Below are 15,717 nucleotides of genomic sequence, written 5' to 3' on the forward strand. Positions count from 1 at the left end.
AAAAACAAAAATCACGATATCAAAGAGTATCGAGAATCGTTTTAAATAAAAAAAAATATAAATGTCAATGACCTTGACTTTTGTTACTTAAGCGGCAAACATTAAAAATGAAAGTGTGTATTAGATGCCTTTCACCTGGTAAGACAAAAAGTTGAAACTTAGAAGTATTAATCATGTCGCTAGATAAGCAATGTAAAGTAATGAAAACAAACAACCACTTTATTGACAATAAAAGATCCCTCTGCCCATAGTCCAGCCCTGGCCTCAGTGACTTATTTTTTTTTTTTTTTTTTTTTTTTGTTGTCACTGAGTCCAGCTCGCCCTCCATTACCTTCAATGGTGCAAGCTCCCGGGTAGATTACCCGGGGACGATAGAGACAATGCCAGAGCGCTCAAGTACGAAAAATGTATCACAAATGGTAAAACTTGATAAAATAAACAAGTTACATACCTGGAATGCTAGTACACTATATGGAAACTCATCTTAACAGAAGGAAATCCCTTGCAGTCGGAGCTGTGGACATCTTGTTTACATCAGTAACGCTATATTACGGAACGTGACGTTTCTACGCTATAACGTTAGACGAAACGAATTCAATGTATCGATACAGATTTTCAACGTTTAACTCGTTAAATCAACTATTTTGCACCTAAAACTATTTAAACGCGGACCTTAGGGCACTGAATGCTGTTGGTAAATTATGACACTTTAAAACATGTTTATATATGTGTAACGTGACGGTACCCAAATTGCACCTATTTTGACAGTTTTTTCAACTAAGTTTTTTTATGATCAAGACAAAAATTTCCATTTTGTGTTTATTTTGTAGCCGTATCCTTCTTTATTATAAAGGTACACCAATTTGATTTTCAATCCATAAGGAATCATAGAAAAATTTGTCTGAACCTACCTCCAAACCATCCCAGATTCTGTAATGAGGAGTACCCAAATTGCATCCATGCTTAAATTCGCATCGTCAAAAGTCGAATAACAGAGCTTTTGTTTATTTTTTTCAAATATTTTGAACAATTGGATATTTGTCCATGCTTACTCTTCATTTTTTAAGAAATGGATACTTAAAACGTATTGTATTTGTTAATTTTAAAAAGATGACGTTTTGATGACGTCGCATGGCGACGTTCCAGTACATTTTGCTTTTTCAGTAAACACTTCATCTGTTGATAAATATTGTGAACGTTTTGTGTATATCTAAATATTTTTACCTATGTTGAAAGACGTGCATAGTATCAAATCATAAAAATACCATTTTTTTAGTCTCTAGAAAATCTTGTTAGATTTTCGCTGCTATTTTTGATAAATAGGTGCAATTTGGGTACTCGGTGCAATTTGGGTACCGTTACGTTACCTTCTGTTGTTCAGATGAAGTTTACTGCATGATTGTGTTTTTTTCTTCAGTTCCCGGCAAGTGACAGAAAGTTCAAACCAAATTAATCAGTTTTAACTTTCCACATATCATGGTTTCTTTCAGTAAATGACCGGACAATTATTATAATAAATTTCTTCATTAATTTATCATCACACTTTTATTTTTTTAACAATTTTTTTATCCCGAAATTCCATCAAAAATCCCGAATATTTAATTTGGGGTTGCCGTACGGCCAACAGGCGGCTCTGTCCATTTCCCTGCGATAACATATAATATATCTACCTTTTTGAATGTGAATTAATTGTTACTTATGACAAAATGAAGAACAACTTTAATACTGACGATTTTCATTTTCTCTCATTTTTTTTAAAGTTCTTGTTAATAATTTAACGCGGTAAGTCTTTTTTTTCTTAAGCAGCGAATGATAAGTCTGAAATTGTTTTTTCTTTTATTAGTGTATTCAATTTAACATTGTAATTTAATGCAATTTAATACATTTTTCTTTCTTTCAAATTAAAGAAACACATACCCGCTATTAACATACCTATGGACCAAAATAAAGTATTTTGGATGGTGATTAATCATTTTTCAAAATCGTATCAGGGCCGGACCATCTCCGTTAACATTCGGATAGAAAAATTGTTAAAAAATAAAAGCTAGTGTAATGATTAGTTGATGAAGAGATTTCATATTGTCCCGTCATTGACTGAAAATTTACGAAGAAACGGAATAATCGTTCGAGTTATATTAGATTCTATTTTTTTAGTTCTAGAAAATATGGCCTACTATGAAAACATTCCTTTACAGGTGTGAATGTTTTTTTTTACCCGAAGAAAACGTTCATACATCCGATTTAATGCAGCAAGTTCTTTAATTATGAAATCATTAGAAAATAAAAATTATTTTTGTTTTGGTAACTATGTGAAATTTTTAACTGTTAATTTCCCTAGATGCAGAGTGCCGACAGATTTGTTGCAAAACGTAACGGTTATTAGACATTAATTGCTTTATCATTTTCCCCGGAATATTCTGCTCATTGTTGACCTTCAAAAATATCATTTTTGAAAATTCTATTGATACCTAAGCATCTGCAAGATTTATCTATATATATATAACATATCTTCTTATGCATTACGGACTGAGTTTTAACACTTTATTTTTATTCTTGCAATAACTTCTCATTTATATTCTTGCAAAAACTTCTCATTTATAATGTACGCCGTATCCCTATGAAATTTTGTTTTGGAAGTAGGAATTTAATTTATAGAAACTCAGGTTGATGTATCAAAATCCGGGAATTGTAACCCTATTAATGCAAAATCGTTAATCCCATCCGTTTGAATATGATCACAAAAAACACCATTAGAAAAATAGAAAAACGAAATTTATTGGACTGAAAGAATACGGATTGAATAAGGAAAAAGCAAAACACAAGCAGACGTTGAAACTCATGATCATACAAAAATTAGTTTGTCTGACAGCATGGAATGAGAAAAAACATGGTTATTGTTTGAATAACTTTCCCTGTATTCCAAGTAAAAACAGTCTCTGAAATTCATTGTTCTGTACAGAAGAAATCCGATATAGAACCGATATGGTTTCTGGATTTTTTTTAGTGTTGGTGTTTCTTTGTGTGAATAAATGTAGATACGGGATATACAATAAGATAGTAAAGGCTATATGCAATTAACGACATCAAAACCATAGAAATTTTTCAGTTTCCTAGTACATATTTGTTTAAGTCCTTAAACTTCTAATTGAACTTCTGGAGAAAAATCAAACCATAATGAAATCAGGAGATGTGGTATAGTTGACAATGAAACAATTGTCCACCAAAGACCAACTGACGTACATGATAGCTTGCTAACATTGGTACATTTGATAACACCAGTATACCATTTCACTACACTGCATATTCACTGATACATGAATTGTCACCACATTTCTTATAAAATAGAACCATCATATTGTTTAACCGTTCGGCAGTCCAATTTGCACTGGGTATATATATAGGTTTCATATATACGGCTTATCTATTAGGACGGCAGTCTTTTAAATTGTATACCTGCTTGCATGCTTGTACTAAAGCTGCGTATATCGTCAGGTTTTATTTTGGAAATGACAGGTTGCTTGTTTTGGCATTATGATACATGATATAAAATAACATGCAGAATACAGATTCCGGCTTACATGTCGTACATGCACAATTTCAAACTGGAATTTTTGCGGGTAGTGTTTTACTTATATGGAGGGTGCATATGTTAGCGTAACTTCATTCCACCGTGTATTTATTCCGGGTATCTGTTTTTCACTAGAGAATATTGGAAGTAAAAAGTGTCACCAGCGTCGATCTTGGTATCGTTGTTTTGTTTATATTGACAGGTTTATTGTTTACATAAACATTTATGGGTTGAAATTAGAATAATTTTCAGGGAACCAGTTAAATAGGTCCTTCATTACTGAGTAAAAATATAAATTTTTGGTCAATAGACAAGTTATAAAATTGATCGTTATGTTTTACTGCTTCATTATACAATATATTTCGAAGGTCTTCATATAAAGGACATAAAGTAACTACCTGTTTCTCATCTTCAATTTCGTTTTTACACATGAAACAACATCTTTCGTTTATTGGCTTTTTCACATAACGTCCTGTTTCTATTTTAATTGGCGCAACGCCACATCTAAATTTTGCATAAGCACTTCTAAATTTAATAGATATATTTTGTTTTAAATATAACTCTGTACAATATTGTGATTTATATCGCTTATAAGTACGAAGCATGTTACCATTACTCTGTTACAAAATTTTCATTTGCCATTCTGCAATATATTTATTAAATAAAACATTTTCAATTTGTAGAACAATTTTCTTTATGCAGCACACTATCAATACTAGTATACAAATCAAAGTTACAATATTTAAGGTTTTTTTTATGACTCTATTACACTAGTTTTTCTTATTATTTACAGCATTTTTATGTGACCATTTGAAAACTTTATAATTTATTCTGCCATTGGTCATGGCACTACATCTGGCCCAATGCCTAAATACACATGTCCATTGTTTTACACTAGGTCTCTAGCCCATGTCCCCGTTAATTTCATCATTTGGCGTATACTTGCCAACACCTATAAAAAAAACTGATAGCTCTGTTCTGGACAGCGTTGATACAAGAAAAAGAACGAGTGCCCCAAATGGATGCACCGTAGCTTATTACTGACCAGACCAGAGTATCAAATAATGTTTTAAAGGTACTGTGCTAGAAACCACAATGTGCTTTACATTTAACAATTAATAAACTTAGAGCTCGACTGGGAGACATGGCTACAGCTTTAGCCATATATATATTATGATGAGTGGTGGATATTTGGAACTGGATTCGGATTAACCAACCTTTTAAATTCTGTTGATGGATAAAAAGCTATAGAGTTGTGAATTTGTCGCAAAAATTTACGTTTTCCTATAAAATTACAAGACCAAAAATGGTGACCAAAGTTTTTATGCATACAATGACTGATACTGATGTAACTAGATTCAAAATACAAGTGTGCCAAAAAGTTTAGAAATCGGGAGATATGCCATTCGGTATCGTGTTACGAGTTTAAACGTTGAAAATCTTTATCGATACATTGAATTCGTTTCGTCTAACGTTATAGCGTAGAAACGTCACGTTCCGTAATATAGCGTTACTGATGTAAACAAGATGTCCACAGCTCCGACTGCAAGGGATTTCCTTCTGTTAAGATGAGTTTCCATATAGTGTACTAGCATTCCAGGTATGTAACTTGTTTATTTTATCAAGTTTTACCATTTGTGATACATTTTTCGTACTTGAGCGCTCTGGCATTGTCTCTATCGTCCCCGGGTAATCTACCCGGGAGCTTGCACCATTGAAGGTAATGGAGGGCGAGCTGGACTCAGTGACAACAACAAAAAAAAAAATTAAAAAAAATAAGTCACTGAGGCCAGGGCTGGACTACCTCTGCCCACTATAGGCACTGCTCCGAGGAAATAGCTGTGACACTTGAGTTGATGCCAGTGATGGTCCTTAGATTTTTTTGGGAAACAAGACGTTTCGGCCAAGGTTAGGCCTTGGTCGTTTCGACCAGATACCACTTGGGCCATGTAATAAAAAATAGTTCATAAACCCCCTTCTAAAGGTTAAATCATAAATGCCATCCCTAAGTTTACTCATATGGTAGTAATTTATTGGAATTGTTTGAATAATACATTGTATATTAGGGTAGTGATGGTGGTACCTTAATGACGTATAACGGTAAAAATTCTTGCAAAATGATGTTAACGGTAATTTTTAGTGCATGACGATAAAAACGAACACTTTCTTTCAGACAATAAAAAAATCAGCTGAATTTGATGAATCACACTATTTTTTTTCCAAAAGTAACGGTAATGATAATTGTTTGAAACTTCTGACGACTCACGATAAGAATATTTTGACGAATCATGGTAAAATTTTAACCAATTTGACGCTAACGGTAGCCAAAAATGACTGTTTGCTACTTGACGGTAAAGGTCATTACCACCCTCATATATAGTTATTGATGCTAGCTTACATATTTTAATAATTTTATTTTGGTTGTAAGGCGTCTTTTGATTGGCTGATGTTGATTTGTTATCAGCTCATAGACATAAAAATGTCATGTGACCATGACGTCACCAACGTTTTTTCATGATTTTCTACGGTTTAAAATATAATTAAGAATTAAATTATAAGAAATGACTGTAATATATTTTGCCTATTCGAAATAACGTAAAAAATGTGGCACACACTTTAAAATAACCTGCTATGTGGGTTATTCAGTGTGCACCACATTTTTTATGTTATTTCTTCATAGACAGTACTAGTCATTCCTTAAATAAAAATAAAAGACAGAAAATATGTCGGTAAAATAAAAATTTCAAATCTAATTAATAAAGTGCATATGAACTCTTTGATCATGCACAAGTGATTCTATTCATAAAAAGTGTGTGTGTAACAATTTAAAAATGTGTGGGGCAAAGTCGTAATAGAAGGACAATATCAGGTATCTACATATATTGTCCTTCTATTGTCCACGTCAATAAATACATTTCACTCCAGTTATTACCTGTGGGGAAGTTCTCAAATCATTCCCAACTTGGTTTATTTTTGCATCTTCTGGAGGAATGAAAAAAAATGCACTGTAAATTTTGGTAAAGTTTTAAATTTTCTAAAAGATAAAATATATTTGAATTTTATTCATCTAGGACATGCTATACCTTAAAACTTTTATAGATGCACAGTTTTGTCTGTACACAAGGAAAAATTTGATGAGAAATTGCAGCCATTTAGACAAAGGGTCCACATGTAGAACCTCCAAACAATGTAAAACTATTGCAATAACACATGTTTATGTTAGCATACTGACTTTGTAAATTTAGGGTATATGTTTTGCTATATTTTTTAATGACACTTCAATCAGGAACAAATAATATACAAATGTATTAGAAATACTGTTCCCAGCTTCAATCTACTGATAAGAAAATTTTAATCTTTACCTTGCTCTGTCAACTGAATTACTTCTAAATCTAATCATTCACAAATAAATAATTATTTACCTTTTATTCTTTATTTAAAACATAGATAGACATGTATGACCTTTAAGAAAAAGGAATAATGGACAGAAACAAAGTTTTCGAGAATAGGTTTATGGCTTTAATGTCTGAAAAGCATTTTTTGACAATTTGTATATGGTTCTTATGATTTTTTTTTTACAATCATAGGCTATTATATGGATGGCTTATAATTCAATTAATTCAGCCCTTCATTGTAATCAATATTCTGAAGTCCTTATACACTAAAAACTCTTCACTTATCCTGAATTTGGATTTTTTTGTCCTGATGATAGGTATTCAGCTCTATATAAAAGTTCATCCAAGTGAATTAAAAAACATGGCCATGTTAATGTTTACAGCACAAAATCTACTATAAGTACACACAAATGATGCATCTAGGAAAGTTTTAAAGCATGACAAGACTAAGATAGATATAATCATAAATGTATAAAAGTTATATGTAGTCTATGTTTCATAATTAACTTAAAAACTAACCTGGATTTTGATGTGCATTCTTTTCCAGTCTGCAGAAGATAGCAAAATAAACAAGCTCAAGAGTTTCATTAGTTGATAATCAGTGTTCTGATCTTCAACTCTTTGTACCCAAGTCACTTATTCCTATATATGATAAGAAAATATATGTTAGCTTCATGTACTATATTTTCTAATCAAAAACATGTACAAGAATCAGACAAATAAAAAAGAGTAATTACAAATTTTATATCAAAACAACATTGCTTATGCCATGCCATTAATTGCAATTATACATGTTGTATGCAGTCTCTCAAAACTATTTTATTTCTATTTAACCTTATATATTAGCTTACATATTTTTGTTTAATTTAGATAAACTCTTATAAAAAAAAATCATTTATTTTCCATGCTGGTATTGATTCTTAAAGAAAAATGCTTCGATTCAATCCTTCCTTTTATAGTTTTGGTACATTTCTGTTGTTTGCCTTAAAAGTATATTTACACTTCTCAAAATGCAATTATTATCCATCTTTGAAGCTTTAAAATATGTGATTACAATTTTCATATCTATTTTACCTTGTCTTATATACATTGTATGTTCACCATGTTCAAAAGTGTAGATCATGATGATGAACATGCATCTAGTTTAAAATTTTACAATATTAATTGATTTAGAGTATGCTTTTAATAACACTGTGTTTTTATTTTACAGGCTCAATTCCTAGCTTTCTACATAAAAGAACATGTATCAGAGGTGTATCATGTGTCACACAGTCATATATATATCAGTCAAGGAGATGGTTTGGTCAGCCTGCAGCGCAGACACACCCACATTTGATCAAGGAAGGGGAAGTAACTCCAGGTATCACTAAAGAAGAATACAGAAACAGGAGACATCTTCTTAGTTCACTTGCTCTTCAAACAGAAAAAAGTAGAAATCATATCATGTTGGTTCCATCAGCAACAAAACAATTTATGAGTCAAAAAATACCATATCCTTTCCACCAGAACACTGATTTCCTGTATTTATGTGGATTCATGGAACCAGATAGTTTATTAGTTATGCAGTGTAATAATTCTGAATCTGCTAATACAACTCTTTTTGTACCAAAACGGAACATTGAAGAAGAAAAATGGGATGGTCCACGGTCTGGTATTGAAGGAACAATACAATTGACTGGAGTTGACAAAGCATTTAACAATACAGAGATTGAAGGATATTTATCTAAATATCTATGTGATAATTCTGATTTTGTTTTGTGGTATAATGAGAAGGCTATAGTTAATCGTAGTCTCCAAGAAGGTGTACTGAAAAACTTTGTAAGGGAAGATAAACATTTTAAAAATGAAAATGTTATAACAGCATTACAGGCTTTGAAGGTCTTGAAATCACCCACAGAAATTGAAATAATGAGGAAAAGCTGTGCCATTGCCTCTGAGTCCTTTATAGAAGTCATGAAATACTCATATCCAGGGGTATGCATTTATATTTTCCCATAGGTCATCATGTTCTGAATCTAGATTTTTTTATACATTATTTCATCAAATTACATTGCACCTCTTATATTTTTTGTTTTTTATCCTATGTAAGCATATAGTACTGCATATAGTTATTTAAAAAAAAATTAAGACTGAATACATTTAAAAAAAAAATCATATTGAGTTCCAATTCAAACATGGGCAGAACAGGAAAGAACCACAACAAAGAAACAAACTGTCTTATTATAATACTGCATGAACTTTGGTTTCACTTTGACAAGTAAATGGATATGACAGGTGTATGTAATAAATGAACAGTAACACAAAAACACAACCAAAAAAACTCATCTAGAGGACAATATATGACCTTCAACAAAAGTTACAAACCATATCTCTGAAGTCCAAACTAGTTGGTATGAGATTGAATTCAACAGTGACTATCCAATTAATGCCATACACACCAAATTTGTAACTAATAAAAATAAAAATGTAGCAATTGATATAAAATGTTAGATGACCTATATAATAAATGAATAAATAAGCTTTATTTTGAGTCGGCAAGGTATACAAACATAAGCTCTAATGAGCTTTTAACCGACATATGAGACATTTTTAACAATACAACATTTTTAACAATACAACATTTTTAACAATACAACATTTATAACAATACAACATTTATACAACATTTATAACAATACAACACATAATACACATGCAATAAATTTCACAGCACAAAAATGAAGCACTAAAAGCAGAATATAAGCATAAGCTAGGTATTAAAGCTAAAAGCATATAAGTGTAAACTAGGCATAAAAGCTGGCAAATGCATAGCATAAAATATTTGAAAAACAGGATATGATAAAGATGGTAAATAAATTTGCACAAACTGTGCACTAACAGTCATTTCCATTCCATGACTTTAAAATGTTTTTGAACTGACTAAAATATAGCAATTTTTCTAAAGTCATCAGAAAAATGAACCTGACTAATGAACCTGACAACAACATGTATTTTCTACTATTTAAGGTGCAGTTTCTTTGATTTCAATTCTTATAATTCCTAATGTTATATATATTATAGGTGAATGAACATTACTTGTATGCAAAGATGGACTATGAATGCAGAATAAGAGATGCTGAAATCTTAGCTTATCCTCCAGTGGTGGCAGGTAAAAGCAAGAGATGCTAATTTTATACAACCTTAAACAATTTTTTAAGTTCGTATAATGCTATGAAATCGTAGTCTTCCGTGTTGTCGTCGTCCAAAAACACATTTGGTTTCCAAACAATAACTGTAGTTTAAGTTAATAGATCACAAAGGGAAGGCTAGGCTTAAGTTTGGAGTAATTGCCCTTAAACATGCAGGAATTAGGGGGGGGAAGAAGGGCCAAAAACAAGCATTTTTCCGACAATAATTTGTGTTTTAAGTGTATTGACCTCTCTAAAATTGTACTTCAAGGTTCCATACTACTAGAAAAGGCTGGGATTGAGTTAAGGGGTAATTGCTCCAAGAGGGGATTCAAAAACTTAGGGGGGTATATTTTTTCTCCATTTTTTATTCATATTTTTTTTCTTCAAAACTTTTCAAATTTCAAATTTTCCAAAGTCAAAAAATGCATACACATTAAATAGAGAAAATTTGATATACAGATAAATGCACCAGGACGATCACAATCTGAATATAGTCTTTCTACCATACTATTTATCAATGATGTACACAAATAATCGGCTTAATATCTGATGGAACAATAAACATATATGTAGATGAAATTAAAGCAAATATGATCAGTTACTGTTTCATACCCAACACTCTGTTATTTACTTGAAGGATCAATAAAAAAAGGTGAGTACTAACCTCATTCTCCACAGATACATTTGACTCTGAACTGACTATGATTGCCAGTTTTGCTTCAACAAATAAAACTGTCAAAAAGTGATGTATCACACCACCAATCAATTAAATTTATACATACACATCAATATGTTTGATAATAATGTTAATGAGATATATATAGACAAGTACAATTGGTGTGATAGTTTAAATTAAAAGTCATAGTCTGTTATTTCACCAAAAGAAGGCCAGCTGGAATATCTATATTTGAATAAGGATGTTTTATATTATTGATACTAGAAATTTTAATATTTTTTTTATCTTTCATACAGGAGGAAATAGGGCTAACACCATCCATTATATCAATAATAACAAGATAATAGAAGATGGTGACCTTGTGTTGATGGATGCTGGCTGTGAATACCATGGATACTGTAGTGATATTACTAGGACATGGCCGGTTTCTGGTAAGTTTTATTATGTAACGGCTTGATAGCATATCATTCCTGTAGTGTTTTTTCTGTAACGTTTTTGTCGTAACTGGTAGTTGTCACTGTGATATTGTCTGCATTAGGTAAGATGCCTTGGTTATAAACGGATCTTATGTGTAAGTTCTGAAGAGACTGGTTACATGTCCAGGAAGTGACTACTTACAGTATGGGAAAATGATACATGTAGATATCCTAGTTAAATTATCATGACTCAGGGGCGGATCCAGCCATTTTAAAAAGGGGGGGTTCCCAACCCAGGACAAAGGGGGGGTTCCAACTATATGTTCCCATTCAAATGCATTGATCGGCAAAATAAAAAGGGGGTTCCAACCCCTGGAACCCCCCCCCTGGATCCACCAATGTGACTTGTGTAATTTATAATAGTAACTGATTGTGGACATGGACACTTGTAAGTAACATGGATTTTGGTCTCTTGTGGACAGTTGTCTCATTGGCAATCATACCACATCTTCTTTTTTATATACAGTATAATAGAAATGACAAAATCGGGGCATCCCATGTGTCATGTACTTGCAAAGAAAATTTATTATCATACGTATGTATTATAGAAAGCGATAGGTTTTAGCCTTCAGGATGAACCTTTTTTTGTGGTAAAAGGGTCTGTTGAACTTCCATACCTGCCAACTTTTCAAAATGCCCATGGGGGTTTTACGTGCAAGACGGCTCATATAGTCCTACGAAACCTTCAAGAGATTCTACAAATTTATTTTAATGTTGATTTTTGGCTTCTTCATACATTGACAAGCCTAAAGCTATTAAATGTAAAATTAACAGTGACAGTTGGCAGGTATGAACTTCATCAAATTATTCAAAAATTTTCTTGATTGTCTCCATGTTACCAAAATGTTAACAAATATAAAAGTACTGTATACTACTTGCATTACTTTTGTCTTTATGTTTCTTTTAGATATTAAGAAATACAACAAAAACTAGTTCCAAAAATGTACAATGATTTATTGAATCTTATGAATGTTCAGTAAACAATAGTGATTTTAATTTGGTTAATATTTTTTCCAGACAAGCCGTTAAACTTTAATCACATTTTTACAGGAAAATTTACAGATGAACAGAGATGTATATATGACATTGTACTAAGGATTCAGAAGAAATGCTTGGAATGTTGTGTGCCAGGGCAGACTATGAATCAAATTTATGTTTATATGTTAGACTTGATGGGAAAGGAACTACAAAAGATTGGTATCATTCCTCAAAATTGCTCTAATTTAGTTGAGGTAATTTGTTATATCTTAATCATAATGTGCATGTGTCATGTATCACTTTTCTTTGTTTGCATAAATCATTCCAACTTCATACTTAATTGAAGGTAATTACCCTTGTCATAGTTTGCAATGCAGAAACATAAAAAAATGTTTCCTGAATTATTCAGTATCCAAGGCAACATTTCAGCTTTTATAAGGTATGAGATGAACAGATAACAAAGTTAAATTTTCCTAAAAACAGTATCTGTACCTGCAATGTTGCCAATCAAATGTATATGGATTGATAAAAGGTGAGAAAATATATTTAATTGACCCACTGACTAATGTGTAATATTTTCCATTCAGGCAGCTAAGCCATTTTGTCCACATCATGTCAGCCATTATCTTGGTATGGATTTACATGACACAGATCATGTGACTACAAACCAACAGCTACAACCAGGCATGGTTATTACAATAGAACCAGGTAAATATTACAACTACAACCAGGCATGGTTATTACAATAGAACCAGGTAAATATTACAACTACAACCAGGCATGGTTATTACAATAGAACCAGATAAATATTAGAACTACAACCAGGCATGATTATTATAATAGAACCAGGTAAATATTACAAATACAACCAGGCATGGTAATTACAATAGAACCAGGTAAATATTACAACTACAACCAGGCATGGTTATTACAATAGAACCAGGTAAATATTACAACTACAACCAGGCATGGTTATTACAATAGAACCAGATAAATATTAGAACTACAACCAGGCATGGTTATTACAATAGAACCAGGTAAATATTACAAATACAACCAGGCATGGTAATTACAATAGAACCAGGTAAATATTACAAATACAACCAGGCATGGTTATTACAATAAAACAAGGTAAATATTACAACTACAACCAGGCATGGTTATTACAATAGAACCAGGTAAATATTACAACTACAACCAGGCATGGTTATTACAATAGAACCAGGTAAATATTTGGTTCTGTGTTTATTCAGAAATATGTACACTGTACATGTTAAACTTAATTTCAGTGTGTATTTGCCTCAAAAAGATATTGTAGAGCTAATAAAAATATTTACGATAGCAATTTTAATGTGAATCAAGTATGGCAAATATTTCTTACATATCTTGACAGACCAAGTTAATGTGGTATGAATATAGTCAAAACCAAATATAATATACTGGAACAAACCACAACTACCTAATTAAGAATTGGGCACATACAGAAAGTGTATAGGTTAATAAAATTGAGAATGGAAATGGGGAATGTGCCAAAGAGACAACAACCCGACCATAGAAAAAAACAACAGTAGAAGGTCACCAACAGGTCTTCAATGTAGCGAGAAATTCCTGCACCTGGAGGCGTCCTTCAGCTGGCCCCTAAACAAATATATACTAGTGCAGTGATAATGAACGCCATACTAATTTCCAAATTGTACATAAGAAGCTAAAATTAAAATAATACAAGACTAACAAAGGCCAGAGGCTCCTGACTTGGGACAGGCGCAAAAATGCGGCGGGGTTAAACATGTTTGTGAGATCTCAACCCTCCCCCTATTCCTCTAGCCAATGTAAAAAAATGTTTTCAGCCACTCAACCCTAGTGATCTCACTCTACATTTTTTTATTTGATTGACATGGAAAAATATAAGCTAAAAGACAACAATATTTTTCTCTTTTATAGGAATATACCTCCCTGAAGATAGTTATAACATTCCATCAGAATTCCGTGGCATGGGAATCAGAATTGAGGACAATGTCTTGATAACATCATCAAAACCTGAGGTTTTATCCTCAGGTGCTCCTAAAGAACCTGAAGAAATAGAAATGATAATGGCAAGGTCTTAGTGCGGCAGATAGTTAGATGTATGATTAGCCTTGAGTCTTTCATTCTCATTTTTTAAAAATAGATTTTGAAAAAAAATCTTCATATAAAATTGAATAAACTGTGACATGTTTTAGATGGAAAAAATATGTTCCATCTTGATTTTTCCAGTAGGTTATTTTTATAGATTGAATAAATTTTTCTTATGTAGTGACAAAATATAAATGCATCACATATTTATGAAAAACCTTCCAAGTTAAGGTAGCACAATACAAAGATTTTTTTACTTCCAATCACTAACCTTTGAAATGCTGTAACTTTCTTATGAATGCATAGAAAATAATAAAAGAGGTATATATAGATAGATAAAAGATTTATCTTTTAAATGAATGCAATATTTTTATTATGCAATCATTATGTAATCAATTATTATGTAATTAGTGGCAAAATCTGGGTACGTTCACTTGAATGAATTTAGCTCTATCATCTCTTTAACTATACTAAAAATTTTAACGAAATCTTAATCAACACATTTTGGGCTTCAAAAGGGTGTCTCAGATTGTCTCTATGGTATTCCATTCTCTCACAAATCTCTAATTAGTGTAAACATCCTAACCACATAAAAGAAGATAATGATTAATTAGGTGTAAAATTTGTTCTATACATTCTATCTAAAATCTGAGACACCCTTTTGTAGATAATGGCCATAGGAACAACATATAATAAAATCAACCCTCTAGGGATACCTATGCAGAAGCTAATTTCATTTGAAAGTGGAAATTTGGTGAAAAATATTTTAGACACAGTTAACATTATAATTGGTTACATAATTAAAGCATAATACTAACATTGCATTTATTTGAAAGAGTAATCTGTTAGCTATCCAAAACTACCACTTTTATAAATTTTCAAGCTTTATTAAGAAAGTTACAGCATTTTAAAACTTGGGAGTTGGAGTTATAAAATCTTTGTATTGTGCTACCTTAAATAGTTTCAAAGTATTGAAAAGAATCATTTCAGATAACCATATAAAATACCTCAATATTTTCCTTCTTGTAGATTACATGACAGTAATAATTTATTTTAAGGATTTATTTTCCTTGTATTAATTTTTTTCTATCTGAAAATCAGTTTTCCTTTCTAACAACATATTTCTGAATTTTCAGTTGAAGGTATATTAAAGACTTTTTGTAGTGGCCCTTATAAAAATTCTACAGTAAATTATCAGTTGGTAGCTTTATATCATATAATGAATTTTGTAACATTTTTTCTTCACTTGTAAATATCATAGGAATTTATTGTGAATTTTATGTATTGATATTGTTATTGTTTTTTAATCCAATCTCTAAAATAAAGTGTTTTGTTATAGGAA

At 31.5% G+C, this 15,717-nt stretch overlaps 1 protein-coding gene across 1 annotated transcript; it reads left to right on the forward strand.

Annotated features, from left to right (window-relative positions):
• Positions 1 to 65: 65 nt before the first annotated feature.
• LOC139485291 (xaa-Pro aminopeptidase 3-like) lies at positions 66 to 15,717 on the forward strand. Its single transcript, XM_071269686.1, has 8 exons — positions 66 to 138; positions 8,174 to 8,937; positions 10,024 to 10,111; positions 11,106 to 11,240; positions 12,336 to 12,517; positions 12,851 to 12,971; positions 14,205 to 14,606; positions 15,337 to 15,717. The coding sequence occupies exons 1-7, from the start codon at positions 108 to 110 to the stop codon at positions 14,366 to 14,368; spliced, it is 1,485 nt and encodes a 494-aa protein (XP_071125787.1). The 5' UTR covers positions 66 to 107; the 3' UTR covers positions 14,369 to 14,606; positions 15,337 to 15,717.

This window comes from Mytilus edulis, chromosome 8, assembly GCF_963676685.1.
Source record: "Mytilus edulis chromosome 8, xbMytEdul2.2, whole genome shotgun sequence".
Lineage (NCBI taxonomy): Eukaryota > Metazoa > Mollusca > Bivalvia > Mytilida > Mytilidae > Mytilus > Mytilus edulis.